Raw genomic sequence first — 17,422 nt, forward strand, 5'->3', positions numbered from 1 at the left:
CTAAAGTTTACAGGATCATACCCGTAATTTACCGGAGATTTCCTGAAGTTGACTAACATTAATTTGTTTTAAAGACAAATTTTTAAAAGTCGAATTTAAATCCTGTATAAGTTGGCCCCCACATCATACTTTCTCTTTCTATCTCGAAATTGGAGACAACGACAGAGGATAGTTGAAAATCAAGCGTAGGAACGCGAAGTGAAGCGGAAGGATCTCGACTTTTCAGAGATGTTCGGTTAATTAGCAATTTCGAAGGGTCACGGAAACAAATGGAAGGTCTCATTGTGTGGGAGAAGTTGTGAATTTGGCTCTTATAGAGTATTTGGAGCAGGGGGGGGGAGTTATCTCAAAACCATTCGTTGCGGTTGACTGAGAGGGATGACGCCGGAGGAGATTATATCTAATTATGTAAGCCATTACGACTTTTTCGTATATCTGCTATGAATCACGACAGTAGAATTAATTTCAGGAATACTTTGCACGGGAGTCGTAGTGTGCAAATTCGTACTGGCTTTTTTCTTCATGGAAATTAATAAACTCGGATAAGAGTGAATTCAATTCCTAATTGATGCCTACGACTCCCGTGCAAAGTATTCCTGAAATTAATTCTACTGTCGTGATTCATAGCAGATATACGAAAAAGTCGTAATGCCTTACATATTTAGATATAATCTCCTCCGGCCTCATCCCTCAGTCAACCGCAACGGATGGCTCTGAGAGAACTCGCCCCCCTGCTCCAAATACTCTATAAGAGCCAAATTCACAACTTCTCTCACACAATGAGACCTTCCATTTGTTACCGTGACCCTTCGAAGTGCTAACTAATCGAACAACTCGGAAAAGTCGAGATCCTTCCGCTTCACTTCGCATTCCTACGCTTGATTTTCAACTATCTTCTGTCGTTGTCTCCAATTTCAAGATAGAAAGAGAAAGTATGATGTGGGGGCCAACTTATACAGTGTACTCATCAGTCGATCAATTTAAAAAAAAAATTGCTACTTGATAGACAAAATTCTAAAAGTTTACCCAATCGTATGTGTATTTTACCGGAGAACTTTTTTGAAAAACTATTTTTTTTTAATTTTTTAGAAAAACCTATAAAAGTAGGTATGACCAAGGTTAGTGTATTTCTATTAGCCTTGGATATGACAATTTTATTGTGGCGCCGTTTATGATTATAAACTTATATTACATAATATAATATATAATTATGATATATTAAGGCAGCCAGGTTACCACATCTATCGAAATTTTGTAAATATACGTGTATAAGTTTGGAACGGACGAATAGACAATATATTTTTAAGGACTTTTGATATTATAGTCTTCAAACCTCAACAATTCTGCATCTCAAAATCAAGAGGTTCTTTGATTTATAATTAACCTTGTTTAGAGGAGAGAAAATGACACAAAAAAATAATTTTTCTCTAAGTATCTTGCCAAGCAAGCATTAGATCGATCTAAAGGACTCTTGGCAAAGAGTGGACACTCAAGGCATGGAAGATAGGATTTAGTAGTTCTCATTCTGGATAGCTTAAAAGTAGAAGCTGCCACATGTTCCTCCAGACACGCAGCCAGTTTTTAGACTTAGTCTACTATTTGTTTTTATGATGAGGGCGAACTCTGGTAGTTCCATTCATAACCTAATCGCCGCAACAATGGGAAATAGACAATATTCTTGTAATTATAGAACGAAGACATCTGGTCAGGAGGCCAAACACATTTATTTTATTATAATAATTAATTAAGTGAATTATTTATTATGATATAGGCTCAATTAGGGAGTACTATATACATGGAGAGTGCACGCATTTTCAGTAAATACATATCTTGACATAAACGAATAATAATCTTTAGTCTGTATTACTTAAAGCGTTATAAGCTTTTAATATTCATTCCACTGTATTATGAAATGCCTTTTTGAATCATAATAAGCACAAAATCCTCAAATGTAAGAAATCAGTTATTGCGGAGTTAAGACTTCTTAGAACTCTCCTAAAGTTAATCATTCATCACTACGTGTCAAGGAGTAAACCATGAATATTGAGTGCAAAAAAGAATAAATTAAAACTGAATTCTTCTCGAATTATCAATCTGTGATGTTTAAGCTAACAATAGTAAAGTGAATGTACGAAGGTGTAAAGTAATGAAGAAAATATCCAAATTGATACTACTTAAACATAAATTGTTTCCTTATTTGACACCTCGTTCAAGTCCATCTATACAAAGCCGAAAAAATTATAATTTCTCAAATCTTATCTTTAAAATTTGATCAATATGACATGCAAATTGTAGGTAGTTTAAGACTATTATGGAAAATCTCCTAATTATAAAGCTTTTTTCCAGGATCTTCAACAACAGAAATGAATAGTATTTTAAATTCCCGGATATATATCACAAGCATAGTTAATACTCTAACAAAAAATTCTACGGAAAGAAAAGTCAAACTTCTAAAACGGTTGTATGATTTACATCAATAAATAGTTTGAATGGTACCTGCATGATACATTGTTACAGGTCGGATGAATTTATAAACCAATGTTTAAAAATCATACTAGTCCTTTTTCAGTCATTTATGTACTTACAGGAATAGATAGTGTCAGCCTCTTCGTATAAGCGCGATATTTTCCTTTCCTTTCATAGTATTCCTTGAGTGGTCCCTGGTTCAAGTGACTCAATTAATGCAAATCGTCATTTTAGATTGTTAAATGTCTAGCTACAGATTTAATTATCAAGTATATTTTTTATACACATATTATATGAATGATATAATTAGTTCATAAGTACACGAATGAAATATGATGCTTCCATAATTATTAATTGAATTAATGCTATTTTCAAGATGTAAATCGAACGAAAAATGATTATCAATGTGTTTACTAAAATAACTATCCCTTTATAAATATAATAAGCAGATGTAATCATTAGAAAATATATCTAAGGTAGTAATTGTGAATACATCTCGATAAAGGCTTAGAAAAATCTTTTTATGCTGGTTTAGGAATGATTCTAAAAGATAAAAGTTGTTTGTATAATATAATAGTTAATGTTAAATCTTTTATTCAAAAGTGTACTATTAAAAATGCAAAATACATTCTATGACTGCATCTCCTTCATTCTTCGATTGCAAAATGAACCTTGAGTAGCTGAAATAATTATGTATCTACAAATAAATCCTCTTTATCGATCACATAATATATTGATTAGGATCGATAATAAATATATAGCCAAAATATTAATTTTCATTCAACAAAATCATTTGTGTTCAAGTTTTACTAAATGAGACTATGCCATGCGAATTAAATCCTAATTAGAAAAGAGTACAAGATTTGGGTTTAATAGCCAAATGTCTAGCCTATTTCATATTTGTAAAGCAAACAGATTGAATTGGGTTTTCATGTCGTTTCTATAATTTATAAATGTATATGTTATATGTACAATACAACAATATCATATTCAAAGCAAGAGTGTTGGACTTTCCCTTCTTTTTTATTTTCTTGTATCAAAGATTTTTTTAGTCTGTTGTTTAGTGAGGAGTGGGTAGCTATATATTAAATTAAGGATTAATGAATACTATGACTATTGACTAGTATTAGCTATTATGGAGTAAGATTGAGTGGCTGGATCAAGTATATATATGTAGAAGTCTAGTAGAAATAATAGTTTTAATTAAATAATCTTTCTTCAAATAATTAATTTATATCTACTCTTGGCATAGTCGGCATGAAGGAGTTGCTCATTTTATTCTTCCTTATTGTGGGAACACTCTCTGTGGCCTCCAAACATCCTCGAAGTCTGGAAAGAGAAGAAGATGGAGCTTTCATTCCTCGCAAACATGGAGAGGATCATAGCTTTGATCATGAGGCCATTCTTGGCTCTACTAAGGAAGCAGATGAATTCCAAAATCTAAGTCCGGAAGAAGCTAAAGCACGACTTGCTATACTCCTTCGAAGAATGGATCGAAATGGCAATCGTAGGATTGAGGACACTGAGCTTCACTCTTGGATTCTCCGCTCTTTTAAATCCTTGAGTTTGGAAGAGTCTAATGAGAGGTTAAATGAAGCAGATTTTAATAAAGATGGCTTTGTGACTTGGCATGAATATTTAAAGGAAGAGTTTGGTATGTCTGACTTTGAACCTGATACACTCAACGATGAGGAATTGGATGTAGAGGAATTGGCTCTAATGTATGAAGATAAATATTTGTTTAACGCAGCGGACAAGGATCATAATGGGAAGTTGTCATCTGAAGAATTCTTGTCCTTTAGTCATCCTGAAGAAGATCCAACCATGTCACCTCATGTTATACAACAAATTTTAGACGAAAGGGATACAAATAGAGATGGAAAACTTGACTTTCAGGAATATATTGGGTCACGTGGAAAAGACTTTGATAAAGAGAGACTCAAGGAAGAAAAAGATCGCTTCGATGATGAGTTAGATGATGATGGTAATGGATATATGGATAGGGAAGAAATTTCAAGTTGGATCATTCCTTCGAATGAAGAAATTGCTGAAGAAGAAACGGAGCATTTAATTGCTGGCTCTGATGATGATCACGACGGAATACTTACTTTTGAAGAGATAATAAAGCATCATGATTTATTTGTAGGGTCAGAAGTAACTGACTATGGAGAACATCTACAAAATATCCATAAATTTCAAGATGAATTATGAAGGAATTAACTTCTTTCTGTCATGTCTCTCTATTCTTCCTCAATGCACCACTATATAATTATCCATTACTCTGACAAAATTTCTCAATGGACAGTATTAGACCTTATATACATTTTTTTTTTTTTTTTTTTTTTCAAGTTAACATTATCATTTGGTCATTAAATTTAGCATTTTAAGTGTTTGTTCTTTTTTTCTTCTTCCTTCATATAATTTTTTTCCCCAAAAGTTCCAAACTCTTAATTGTTAATTTATATTTTATGACCTTAATTTAAGAAAAACTAGGATGTCACAAACTAATATCAGAGCTTTTTAAAAAAAATTACACGTAATTATTCTGTAAGCTTTTGTTTTATTTATTCTTTATTAAGTAAATGTTTAGCCTTAAAATACATTTTTTTTAATGAAAGAAATTGTTATAAATTTATTTTTCCTATTGAGTGTTTATCATTTACATTCAGGGGTGTCATTTATAGGTATAAATGATGTATTAATATTCCATTAAATCAGGTACGAAAGGTAATATTAATGTAAAATGTATTTGCAAAATCTTGCTATAAGTAAAAGTATGTATGTATTTGAGTATGAATGTATCTAATTATTTAAAAGCTTTCGTTCAATGAAATTTTGTTAATCTTAATGTCGGAAAGATCATATGTTCCTATATAGAACTCTTCACAATTCTCAACGGTATCGTATCTTTCGCAAAATCCTGTTTTTGAATTAAACACATCTGGTGGTGGACAACTAGATAATATGGGCTGTCCGTTGGGGAGACAGACATAAAACTTGGAGCAATCTTCGGGATGTGCAAGACGATCATGCGCACCAAAGCGCATCAAAAGTGGACTATGTTTCTTACTAAATGGAAATTTCACCTCAGGACATTTGAAGTTGAGGGTTGTACTGGCTTTACACTCCTCTCTTGTGGATCTTTCTGTATGAATACATTGTAACAAATCAAAATCAAAGGTTGTTCCAGCAGGACAATAACTCTTTGATGCAACTCCATTGACGCATCGGAAGAAATGTGTACATTCATTGGTGTCGTCCTCGATATCTTCATTCTTAACATAAGGAAAGTTTCCATTTAAACGACGACATAGGCTACCTTGCTCAGTGTTGGGTTCTTGTAATGCTCGACGATCTGTACACTCAGCTTCGTTCAGAGGAACACAAATTCCTCTTCGGTCGTGGAAGGCAAGGCCATCTTGACATAGAATGATTACTTTTTCACCGTCTTTGGAGCAAGTTGCGTAGCGATCGCATTGGATCGGGTCTGGAACGATGTATCCAGTATCTGAAGGTTCACACTCATAGTCTGCGAGAAGATCTGGAGTAGAAGAGACAAATCCGATGATGGTAAAGAGTACTAAAGTCTTCATTGTATTGGTTGAAACTGATAAATATATTCGGAAATCATTGTTGTTTATATACTATTTTTAGGCTAGAAAATTTGATTTATTTTGTAGTATTCGTATATTAATTATTTTAAAACAATAATATGCTACAGAAACTGGTATTTGGAAAACTCATCAATTCATAAATCTATTTTCATCGATCTTAATAATAAGCAAGGGATAGATATACACATCTTTTAGTAATTAAATTTTAAATATCTTGAAAATAAAAAAAGGATTCAATTGGTAGGATAATAAATTCATTATTGGTAAAGGTACCTAAAAGATATCTTCCTAATATGTTCAATTCACATAAATATTATCATGGTGAAGTCATAATCACTTTTTAAAAGTTTTTATATTTTGAATCATGTATAGTCTATACATATTTTATTCTTCTTCAAGCCGATTGGGATTTTGAATTGAGGATATTGTCATGCTTGAAATTCCTGAGATTTTTTTTGTTAAGTTAGTGATGCTATAATCTTTAGACTTTTATGTTAAAATATATAATTAGTCAAAATAAAAGGATATCGACTGATGCCATCATTTCATGTGGATTTATTATACGTACATTTTATATATCATACAAAGGGGTAACTTTCATTATAAGATACCAAATATTATCATTACTGTACTTATAATTGAATAAGTTGTAAGGATAATTACATTTTGGACAATTAAACTTTTACAATTTGTACTATCTAAGATCTGATTGATTAAAAAAATCCCTCTTATTTGATTGAAAGAGGAATTTGAAGAAATAGGCGCCGAGCAATGAAGAATCATGCTGCCTACTCCATATATTCACATTCATAGAAATATCCCTTAATTAATTGTCATTTAGTTAATAGTTAGGCATTAAGAGCTTGAGTCATAAGCTTGTAAACAAATGTACAATGTATTTACACAGAAATATATTTATTATACATATTATTGTGTATTTTGACGCCACATATTAAAATGCGTATTCTTTGTTCATACCCAGAAGGCCACGAACCTATAAATCTGCCCATATTCTTATTTGCAAGCTATTCCTAGCTTCCTCTTATGTGAGCAGGATCAACGTCTTCTTCGGAATTATTTGATAAAAAGTATATACGTACTGATACAAATGAATATACGTACATATGAAGTACATCTAGTAAAAGTACAGAAAGAACAAAAATCACGAAACAGGCAGGTAGACTTTTGCTAATGAAAAACATATCCTAACAGCTACATGTGTTCAAGAATATAAATAAGTAACAGAGGGAAGATTCAGTGGCTCTTTGTTGTTTTTTCGCAAATATTTGGGCAACGCTCTGTTCTGGGGGTAATAAAAATTAAAAGAGTAAGGGACTTCTTTGGCCTCTTCTGTCCTATTTCCTCCTTTGCTCAGGGATCATTTCCTTATAGTTGTACTAATATCATCATCATTTGAGTGTGACTAATTAATTATGGCTGGGATCGTTGGCGTATTTGCCACACTCGGAGAACATGTACCCATTTTTCGAAGAAATAAAATCACAGAACCATCTCCAGAGGGTGAAATAAATCGACTTCATTACCGTGCTACTTGTATTATCGTACTTGTCATGTGTCTCATGGTTACATGCACCGAGTGGATTGCCGGAAAAGAGAATCTGATTGATTGCTTGCATAATGGCCCTATACCTGATAATGTTATAAACAATTATTGCTACATTATGGGTACTTTCTCTGTTCCAAAACATTATGTGGACGATGATTCCACCAAAGGTAAGAATGGCTGTATTCACTTAAATTATTTTTACATACTTTTATTGACTCTTTGATTTCTTTCTGTAAGGTCGACATATCGTTGAGACAGGAGTCGGGCCCTACGATGATCAAACAGACTTTGTCTCTTACAAATCCTACTATCAATGGGTTCCCTTTGTACTCTTTCTTCAAGGACTTATGTTTTATGCTCCTCACTTGATCTTTAAGTCCTTCGAAGGAGGGAAAATAAGGCTCATCATTGCTGGAATGAATCAATGGGTCTTGAGCTCAGATGATAGAAGTTCGAAGGAACAAGAACTCTCAAAATATCTCATTAGCACTCATGGTCTACATAACTCTTGGTATTTGAAGATAATGACTGCCAATTTCATTTATTTATTTAATGTGATTGGTCAAATCTTTTTTCACAGATTGTTTTTTTGGGATATGAGTTTTCAAAATATGGAATTAGAGCAGCTAGTTTTTTGGATATTAATCCGGAAAGAAGAGTAGATCCTATGTCAAGAGTGTTTCCTAGAATGACTAAATGTACATTTTTGAAATATGGTCCATCTGGATCCCTTCAGAAACACGATGCTCAGTGTTTATTACCAATAAATATAATCAATGAGAAAATATACGTGTTTCTATGGTTTTGGTTTGGGTTTCTTGCAACGTTAACCGTGTTAGACATCATTTGGAAACTAATTCTTCTTCTTTCAATCCGATCCAGACGAATGATTATCAAGCGGAAACTTCGTCTCAGTCCCAATAGAGATAAATTGGATGTAGACGTTGATCTTATTGTAGATTTTCTAACTGCTTCGGATTGGAAGTTGCTTTATCATATCTTACGAAATATGGATTCGCTTATTTTCGGAGAATTTGCTCAGTATTTCACTCATGATATTCGACGATATCTCAAAGAAGGAAATTGCTATGATTGTTTATCTCTTAAGTCTCTTTTAAGTGATGAAGATGAAAAACCCATGAAGAATGATAAGTTGTTGAGTTTTCATGATGAAACCAGTATTTAAGGCAAGAGTGATAGAATCACGAGGCCATTTATTGTTACTAATGTATTAAAAAACTTTCCATTAATTTACTTATGCACTTTTCATGTTTATTTTTCTATATGTTAACTGCCATTTAACCCTTCTTGATTGCTTGTTTATAGTAATCCATGTTATTGTGATGATCAGATGTATTCGTAGGTTGCCGCTGATTGTAAATCCCAAGTTCCTGAAGTGATTGTTAATTCTATAGTCATACTTTTACCATGGATTACTTAACATCTTAAGTAATCCATGCTTAAACACCAATTTGTATTTATAATGCATTTGATTATTATTATTTTTTTTCAACGAATATGTTGTATTTTTGTATAAAATATTTCCTAAATTTGTGTGTAAATCTCTATTATGTATGTATATATTATATAAGTTTATATAAATAAAGAATTTTTCTATTACAGTATCGGATGCGTTCAACCTATTATGTTATAACTTATGAGCATTGTCGACGTACATATCATTAGAGCATTTTGTCTTTTTATGTGTTGATTAGATTTGAACCGGTTTTCATGTGTTTTCCATTTCTCACAAAATGCTGAGAAATTTGTGCTTGAAGGGGCGTCAGTGATGAGACTCACACTGATATAAGACAGGAAATATTATTATCTTAGTAAACGATTTCATTATTTCAACTTTTAAGAAATCAGATCAGTTCATGACTAGCAATGATTCTGAAGTTTGCATTCTTATTAACAGTTTATGCTGGAGCTGCCTACTCGAGAGGTGCAGTCTCTAATGGAATACTCTCAAAAGACTACATCGATTCCATTAACAAGGACTCAAAGACATGGAGGGCAGGGAGCAACTTTGATGAGGAAATCTCTACTAGCTACATCCGTGGCTTAATGGGAGTCTTGCCAAATCATAAGGATTACTTACCTCCGGCTCTACCCACCTTATTAGGAACTGAACAAATTCCAGAGAACTTTGATTCCAGGCAGAAATGGCCCCATTGCCCAACTATAAGTCTTATCCGCGATCAGGGTAGTTGTGGATCATGTTGGGCTTTTGGTGCCGTAGAAGCCATGTCAGATCGCCTTTGTATTCACTCCAATAAGATCGTTAATGTATCTGCCGAGAATCTATTATCCTGTTGCTACAGTTGTGGGTTTGGATGTAATGGAGGGTTTCCAGGAGCTGCATGGTCTTTTTGGAAGAAAAAAGGTCTAGTAAGTGGAGGTCTTTATGGTTCTCACAAAGGCTGTCAACCTTATGCTATTGCACCCTGTGAGCATCATGCAAATGGAACCAGACCACCATGCTCAGGAGGTGGAAGAACTCCCAAATGCCATACATTTTGTGAAAACGAGGATTATTCTCTACCATATGAAAAAGATAAGTCCTTTGGTCGTTCATCTTACTCTGTAAAGAGTGATCCTAAGCAAATTCAATTAGAAATCATGAATAATGGACCAGTTGAAGCTGCATTTTCTGTATATTCAGATTTCCTTAACTACAAAAGTGGAGTTTATAGACACGTCAAAGGATCTCTTCTTGGAGGACATGCAATTCGAATTTTGGGTTGGGGAGTAGAGAATGGAACTCCTTACTGGCTCGTTGCTAATTCTTGGAATACTGATTGGGGAGATAATGGAACTTTTAAAATACTTAAAGGAAGTGATCATTGTGGAATTGAGGGCTCTATCGTAGCCGGACTACCCCAATAAGAAAATAAAAGCATACTTCATTTTCAAATTTTACTGTTTCTTAAAATACTGATTCTTTTTTATTTAATGAAATACATATTTTTATCAGTTTACAGCTTGATCATAATTCACAAAATTCGAAAGAACTACGTGTACCAATGAAATTATTAATATACACTTTGAGTCACAAATGATTAATTTTAATATTAAATATACACATACCTTGAGTAATAAAATTTAGTCAATTTGTGTATCTTATATCTTTAAAAGTTTTTGTATTAAAATTAGTAGCTTCATCTCATCTAGATAGTGAAGTAAAGAGTCGAATTCAATGAAAATATATAAAAATATTTCTTATGACGTTAGAACAAATATACATTATGTTATTTGATTGAGGAGGCATAAATAATTCAGTAATTATACGAAGCACAGTCGTTTATCATACGTATTCCTTAATTGAAGTGGCTGAATAAATATTATATGGTATTGAGTTCACGGAATAATTGTTCCAAGTCATCACAACCTCGCAATTTACCTTTAAAAACAGTGTTTTTGTATACGTCACACAAGAAAGATCTGCATTGATTTTCCCCCCTTCCGGAGGTATCGTTGGTACTTGCGAGGTACCAGGAGTCCAGTGAACGGAATGAGGACCAGCAACCTTTTTCTGTTATTCAGCGGAACTCTAATTTCCTTCTGGTTCTTCATCTGTCTGTACTATTTTAATTCCTTCAAACTCGATGGGTTTACCTCTCAAGGCCAAGATGACTATTCGATTCAAAATTATTTCAATAATCAAGTGGAATCACTTTTTCAAAGAATTGATTTAGTCAAAAATGAAACAAGTGACATAGTAAAACGACTAAAAGGCCTTAAAAGTAGTCCATGAGTCATTATTTTATTCCATTAATGATTTTCTTAAATAAAACCTTTTCTTTTTTTATTCTAGGAGTACATTCCTCAACCTCGGATAAAGTTACGCTTATGCATTCATGGAGTAATGTCATTCCTATTCTACTATTTGCTTGCAACCGAGTCTCCGTGTCTCGATCTATCAACCTCCTTTTGAAATATCGAAAGAACGTCAATAAATTCCCCATAATTGTGTCACAAGACTGTGGCCATGAGGCAACAGCCAATACCATTAAAGAATACGGAGATGCACTGACATTCATTAAGCAACCAGATCAGTCAGAAATCCAAAATATACCTAAAAAAGAAGCCAAGTTTAAAGGCTACTTTAAAATTGCTAGACATTATGGATGGGCTCTCAATTTTACATTTAATGAGTACAAGGCCGATCAAGTCATTATTGGTGAGGCAAAAGGATTTATATAGTGATACATCTACATACTAATATACGAAATATTTTTTTTTACAGTTGAGGACGATCTTGAGATTTCTCCAGACTTCTTTGAATATTTCGAAGCTACTCTTCCTATTCTTCGTTCTGACCCGACCCTATGGTGTGTGTCCGCTTGGAATGACAATGGCAAAGAAAAGATAATCGACAAGACTAAGCCAAATTTACTTTATCGTACTGACTTCTTTGGGGGACTCGGTTGGATGATCACCCGAGATCTTTGGACTAAAGAGCTAATGATGAAATGGCCTCGATCCTATTGGGACGACTGGATGAGGCATCCAGATCAGAGAAAAGGTAGATCGTGCATACGACCAGAAATATCTCGTACTAAAACCTTTGGAAAAATCGGTGTTTCCAATGGACTTTTCTTCGACAAGCATTTAAAATACATTCAGTTAAATTTAGACTTTGTTCCATTTACACGAAGGGATATGAAGGGGCTCTTAAAGTCCAATTATGATAAGACTCTTGCCGAAACCATCGATTTATCTCCTATTCTAGATATCATGGACATCAAAAATCGCATTGATTTCCTTAATAAGAAATCCGTTAGAGTTTTGTACAAGACGAAAAATGATTTTAAACGAATAGCCAAAGTACTTGGTATCATGGATGACTTCAAGTCCGGGGTTCCTCGTATGGCGTATAAAGGTATTGTTTCAACAATTTTCGAAGGAGTTAGAGTGTATGTTACTCCTCATTCAAACTGGAAAGGCTATGATACGACTTGGTAGGGATTTTAATTGATTGAGTGTTTTGTTGTTTCCTTATTAGAAACAAAGGTGCTTTGTAAATTGTTACGTAGATGAAAAACACAAAACGAAAAAACTTTTAATATTGTTCGAATTAATTTAAAAGACTTTTAAGATCATGGATCAAATATATAATTATTTTATGTTGTTACACTGTTTTGTAGTTAAATTCAGTTTCTTTTTTTTCTCTCCTTGTTTCCCATAATTCAAAGTATAGCATTGTTCATAATAATATAGTCTCAAATTACACATTTGTGTATTACAATTTTATAGTATGTATTAAGCTAGGTAAATGGTTTTCACTTTTCAGTGAGTGAGTTTCTATTAATCTAAGAGTATATTTTCATTTTTTGATTGTTTTCAACTCTCAAGTCGACTTGAGTTCATTGATATATTTTTTCTTCATTGTTAAAAAAAATTGAATTACATTTTATTTAAATTGAAAACCTTGGTTTAAGTATCTACATAACTTATATATTATGTCATTTCCATATGTCCTCAGTCTCATTACAAATAATTTATGGAGTTATAGTTAAAACAATGGCTTTTAAAGGGTTTGATAGAAGTTTATCGTGTGTGTAAAAGTCTTAGATTGGTTTAGATAATATATACTACATGCTATAGTTATTTATTTATCAAGTAATGAGCTAAAACAATAACAACAAATTCACTTATTATATCTTTATACTTGTAATTAATCATATCACTTTCGAAATTATCACATTATTTTTTTGACAAAAGTTTCCAAAGGCGGATTCTACGAATTTTTATAGATAAAGGTATTATACATAAAATAATAAAAAAAAGGTAGTCGAAATTTAAGATATAATATAAAAAACCTAGATTTTTACATTAGATGTAGGTACAATACATAATATGCAAATAAAGATGGTTCAAAAAACAACTTCCGGGGACATGTTATACATATTGTGAATTTGGAGGTGCAACAGACTTCACTTCCAATTCTGGAACGTACATTTCATATTGGAATCCGACGTAGTTTTCGAACGTAATGTGCTTCTGCAAATCAATAAGAATATATACAAATGTTTTAGTTAGTTGATTCATGAAAAACTTACAAGCGTCTCTTGTTGTTGTGAGTATTTATTTAGTATTTCCTCAAGTTCTGAGAAGGACGGTCTTTCGTCAAGATCCAATTGCCAACATTGTAGCATCGTTTGGTAAATGTCATCTGACATATAATTTGTTTGGGCTACACGCATGCCTCTTTGAACCCTATTCGGGATTACTCCAGTTTTTAAGTCTGCGTATGGAGTTCCTCCTATTTAGAAAAAAATGAAATGGGAATGATCATAATTAAGAGATAAATATTATTACCAATAGTTACAACTTCCCACATCAGAACGGCAAACGACCAAACATCGCACTTAGGCACATACTTATTGCTTTTAAATGCTTCCTGTGCAAACCAACGCGTATAATCATTTTCAAACCCTGGCTCTGAATATTCAGCTACACCAATCCCAGATATTTTAGGTACGTTCTCTGGACTTAGAAATATATTCCTTGCACAAAGTTTTTTGTGTAGAATCTAAAAGATATAAACATATACATGATATGCTAATAAACCAGATTGAATGTATCATGGTCATACCTTATTTTTTACTAAGTGCTGCATTCCGCGTGCAACTCCTATCAAGACATCCATTACATTATTTTCTTGGAGTGTTGTGAATCGATTATTTTTTTCTGCGTACACTGGATAATGAAGCAGAGCCCTGCTGTCAACCAAAATGCGTTTTAAGCTCTGTGTTGTTTTTTCAAACACAATAAATAATGTTTTATTCATGAGCTCATCTCCATCAGAGAGCCCTAGGAGATTAAGGACGTTCATATGACTTCCGTACCTTACAACCAGTTCAAGATCTCTACTTAAAGATTTTCTACTTTCAACACTTGATGCCACCTGAACATTAACTTTAAAATCAGATTCATGGGATTGATTTGAATAAGTGGGAATCTTCAAAATGTGCCCATTTACAACAGAGCCGTATTTTCCTCGGCCAATAACTTCATGGCTCAATTCTAAGGATGCTCTAGGAATTAACCATACTTGTCTTCTGATAGCTTCCATTTGAGATGCCGAAGAGGCAGGGGAATCTGTTTCATCCTGGTCATTTCTGTAAATTGGTAGTTAAAACATATTTTTGAAAGAAGCAAACTCTTTTCATAAAATACTTTTATACCCGTTAGAGACCATTGGATTTGTAAATGATAGTCCGATTTCTTCCACCTCAGGGACCTCCGTTGTTGATTTCCGTGGAGTTAATTCTTGGGCGTCACATTTATTATTATTACTTTTAATAAGAGTTATCCCACATCGGAGATAAGCATAGACCCCAATGATGATTCCTAACACTATACCAAAAACGATGACTGCAATAGATAAACTCACAACAAGGGATGGACCAGAATTTTTGCTTTCAAGCCCCTCATTTGAGTCGAATGAAAATACAACAATATTTTCTACTGAATGCTGATCATGTGTTACTCTAGCATAACTAGTTTTCGTCACATCATTATGTGTTGATACAACCCCTAGGGTTACGTGATAATCACTATTTTCTAACGACGTATTCAAAGGTCCATAATTGTAATATTTTCCATAATATTTTTGGTCCCCAATCAAAAATTCGTCTTTCTCATCAAAGTACTGGAATCATTAAATATTATTAATATTACTTTTTATGGATATCATGATATACTATCAAAACCTTACATTAGGCTCTAATTCAGCTGCGATCCAATATCTTAGATTTTCTGCAGACGCCGTGTACCAATCAGAAAAGCTATCTGGATAAACAGGTACTTTCTCAGATTCATCAATGACTATAATCCTATATCTACTGATAGGTCCATATCTGTTCTTGTCCAGTGGTTTTATCTTGACCCTTAGAACACCCTTCTTTTTATCGTCTTCTGAACTTACCAAAATAGGCGTACTCGGAATCTCAGGTTTTGCTATTTCTGTCCAAAACAGACCAGAAATACTTGGCCCAGTATCTCTTGAGTTTTGAACTGCAACACTTATGTTGTATTGAGTACCTGGTAAGAGACCCAAAATGGTCGCACTCGAAGCAGTGTCTGATAAAGATAGTTCCATCGGGCCTAAAGCATATGCCTTCGGATAGATAAATACAAAATCTTTAATAAAATGAATCTATTCATTTTACTCTACACATACATTGATTAATTATATTCACTAATTGCAAAACAAACTTGCCTTATACATTGTGGTTGAAATGGTTAAAAAAGCAAAAAGTTATGAAATGTTGTATAGTTTCAATTTATTATAGAATGCAGTTTTGACTTACAGTAGAATCAAAAGATTTCTTAACTTTAGCCCGTATAACATATCCTTTAATTGCATTGCTTAAATCTTCAGGAGGATCCCATGATACGATTAATTGATTTGTTTTAGATTTGTTCAAATATAAATCCGTTAACACTCTGGATGCTTTTATCCCGGTAGAATAAATAACAGATGAGGATAGACCACCACAGTAATAGTGAGTCTCATCTTTTTCGGCACATGGAATACTACATTCATGGGAGGATCCATATTTTCCGTAATGTAATCCGCAATAGCAGACTTTGCCTCTTTGAATACCAGCAAAAGGATAATAATGCTCGACACAGTCTTGAATGCACTCTTCTATGATGCCACCCTTTCTGAGTGAGAGAGATGAGCGGTACTCCAAGTCGGGAGAGTTCAAATTGTCTTTATAACAGCCCAGACTTTTATAACTGGTGAACTCCTTTTCTCCTTTTGCGCCAAAGATTATAATTACTATGATTAAAAATAGCCCCTGCCCCATTTTGATGTGTTCTTCATATTATATTTGCATTGAACTTGACATTTTCCTTCGTATTGGGGATAATGAAGAAGATATTTCATTAATTCACTGTAGGGATTACATATACAGAGCTGCTGCTGTATTTCTTACCTTTATTTTGCAGGTTTATGCTGGGAACATATATAACCTGTGTTTAGAAAATTAAAGGTATATAAATGATTTAATATTCCTACTAACTATCAGGCTGCCGGTCAAATAATATAATATGTGATATGCCTCATAAACAAAATCAATTATTTAATTGCTAGTCCACGAACAAAAGCAAACATTATTTGTAAATAAGACATACATATAATATCAATTGATGTTTTTTCTAATTGCATTTAATTATATTCTCTGTAAGCTTTTAAGAGATGAATGGCATGAATCACACAAACTAAATAATTAAATGAAGTGGAATAATAAGTTCAAATATATTATTATATTAAGTATAATGAGTGTGTGTACTCATCCCATAAGCGCTCATTTTTATTTCTTGTAATCATTTAAATACAAGTAAACCCCAAATGCTATTGATTATCCCATGAATAGAGCAAATTATACTTTAAATATAAATACTGATGAACACCACTTGTAACATTGACTATGAATAATTATTTATTAATGGCTTATAAATTTAATATAATTTAAAATGTATTATAATACTTTAATTTAAATGACACTGATAAAATATCTCTAAAAGAACGGAACTTTTCAAAAAAAACCGAAATTACAACAAAACCTTTCAAGATTTCACTTTTTACTATCTTGGGATATTAATATTATAATATTTTGTGCTTCATTCATTGGTATTGATACAACATATTTGAATGTATCTAATGATGATTATATAATAAAAATGGTTATGGAGTATGTCTACACCTTAATAAAATATTATGTCATTGCTCCATTCCATTATGTTTCCTACCTTC

The 17,422-nt window shown here is 32.9% G+C and overlaps 6 protein-coding genes across 8 annotated transcripts; 4 read left to right on the plus strand and 2 right to left on the minus strand.

Moving 5' to 3' along the window:
* Nucleotides 1-3,723: 3,723 nt before the first annotated feature.
* On the plus strand, nt 3,724-5,087 carry LOC121121108 (reticulocalbin-2). Its single transcript, XM_040715987.2, has one exon. It carries the CDS (start codon nt 3,724-3,726, stop codon nt 4,675-4,677), a length of 954 nt encoding a protein of 317 aa, XP_040571921.1. The 3' UTR covers nt 4,678-5,087.
* LOC121121109 (protein obstructor-E) lies at nt 5,007-7,254 on the minus strand. Of its 2 annotated transcripts, none has more exons than XM_040715989.2 (2): nt 7,203-7,254; nt 5,007-6,073 (listed from the first exon to the last, which is right to left on the minus strand). In XM_040715989.2, exons 1-2 carry the CDS (start codon nt 7,213-7,215, stop codon nt 5,277-5,279), a joined length of 810 nt encoding a protein of 269 aa, XP_040571923.1. In that variant the 5' UTR covers nt 7,216-7,254; the 3' UTR covers nt 5,007-5,276. The 2 variants fall into 2 exon arrangements, with proteins under 2 accessions (XP_040571923.1, XP_040571922.1); XM_040715988.2 differs by lacking the exon at nt 7,203-7,254 and adding an exon at nt 7,075-7,199.
* Nucleotides 7,255-7,513: 259 nt separating this feature from the next.
* Nucleotides 7,514-9,272, plus strand: LOC121121105 (innexin inx2-like). The gene is given in 3 exon segments (XM_040715985.2): nt 7,514-7,814; nt 7,885-8,213; nt 8,216-9,272. Coding segments are annotated over 3 exon segments (1,248 nt in total). The 3' UTR covers nt 8,834-9,272.
* Nucleotides 9,272-10,628, plus strand: CtsB (Cathepsin B). Its single transcript, XM_040715986.2, has one exon. The coding sequence runs from the start codon at nt 9,535-9,537 to the stop codon at nt 10,534-10,536; it is 1,002 nt and encodes a 333-aa protein (XP_040571920.1). The 5' UTR covers nt 9,272-9,534; the 3' UTR covers nt 10,537-10,628.
* A 131-nt stretch (nt 10,629-10,759) lies between these two features.
* On the plus strand, nt 10,760-13,079 carry Mgat1 (alpha-1,3-mannosyl-glycoprotein 2-beta-N-acetylglucosaminyltransferase). Of its 2 annotated transcripts, none has more exons than XM_040715983.2 (3): nt 10,760-11,393; nt 11,465-11,830; nt 11,897-13,079. In XM_040715983.2, exons 1-3 carry the CDS (start codon nt 11,162-11,164, stop codon nt 12,613-12,615), a joined length of 1,317 nt encoding a protein of 438 aa, XP_040571917.1. In that variant the 5' UTR covers nt 10,760-11,161; the 3' UTR covers nt 12,616-13,079. The 2 variants fall into 2 exon arrangements, with proteins under 2 accessions (XP_040571917.1, XP_040571918.1); XM_040715984.2 differs by having other exon boundaries at nt 10,978-11,225.
* Nucleotides 13,080-13,229: 150 nt separating this feature from the next.
* Nucleotides 13,230-17,250, minus strand: Wsck (tyrosine-protein kinase Wsck). Its single transcript, XM_040715982.2, has 8 exons — nt 17,157-17,250; nt 15,969-16,638; nt 15,374-15,775; nt 14,841-15,307; nt 14,249-14,774; nt 13,972-14,185; nt 13,713-13,915; nt 13,230-13,653 (listed from the first exon to the last, which is right to left on the minus strand). Exons 2-8 carry the CDS (start codon nt 16,470-16,472, stop codon nt 13,552-13,554), a joined length of 2,418 nt encoding a protein of 805 aa, XP_040571916.1. The 5' UTR covers nt 16,473-16,638; nt 17,157-17,250; the 3' UTR covers nt 13,230-13,551.
* Between the last annotated feature and the right edge of the window lie 172 nt (nt 17,251-17,422).

Source organism: Lepeophtheirus salmonis, chromosome 6 (assembly GCF_016086655.4).
Source record: "Lepeophtheirus salmonis chromosome 6, UVic_Lsal_1.4, whole genome shotgun sequence".
Taxonomy (NCBI): Eukaryota; Metazoa; Arthropoda; class Copepoda; order Siphonostomatoida; family Caligidae; genus Lepeophtheirus; species Lepeophtheirus salmonis.

Bases quoted from the DNA above. Each gene is read 5' to 3' on its own strand.
- Mgat1 (XM_040715983.2), top strand. From the start codon at position 11,162: ATGAGGACCAGCAACCTTTTTCTGTTATTCAGCGGAACTCTAATTTCC. The intron at 11,394-11,464 runs GTAGTCCATGAG...TTTTTATTCTAG, and splicing joins ACGACTAAAAGGCCTTAAAA to GAGTACATTCCTCAACCTCG. The intron at 11,831-11,896 runs GTGAGGCAAAAG...TTTTTTTTACAG, and splicing joins GGCCGATCAAGTCATTATTG to TTGAGGACGATCTTGAGATT.
- LOC121121108 (XM_040715987.2), top strand. From the start codon at position 3,724: ATGAAGGAGTTGCTCATTTTATTCTTCCTTATTGTGGGAACACTCTCT.
- Wsck (XM_040715982.2), bottom strand. From the start codon at position 16,472: ATGGGGCAGGGGCTATTTTTAATCATAGTAATTATAATCTTTGGCGCA. The intron at 15,308-15,373 runs GTAAGGTTTTGA...TAATGATTCCAG, and splicing joins CAGCTGAATTAGAGCCTAAT to TACTTTGATGAGAAAGACGA. The intron at 14,186-14,248 runs GTATGACCATGA...TATATCTTTTAG, and splicing joins AGCACTTAGTAAAAAATAAG to ATTCTACACAAAAAACTTTG.
- CtsB (XM_040715986.2), top strand. From the start codon at position 9,535: ATGATTCTGAAGTTTGCATTCTTATTAACAGTTTATGCTGGAGCTGCC.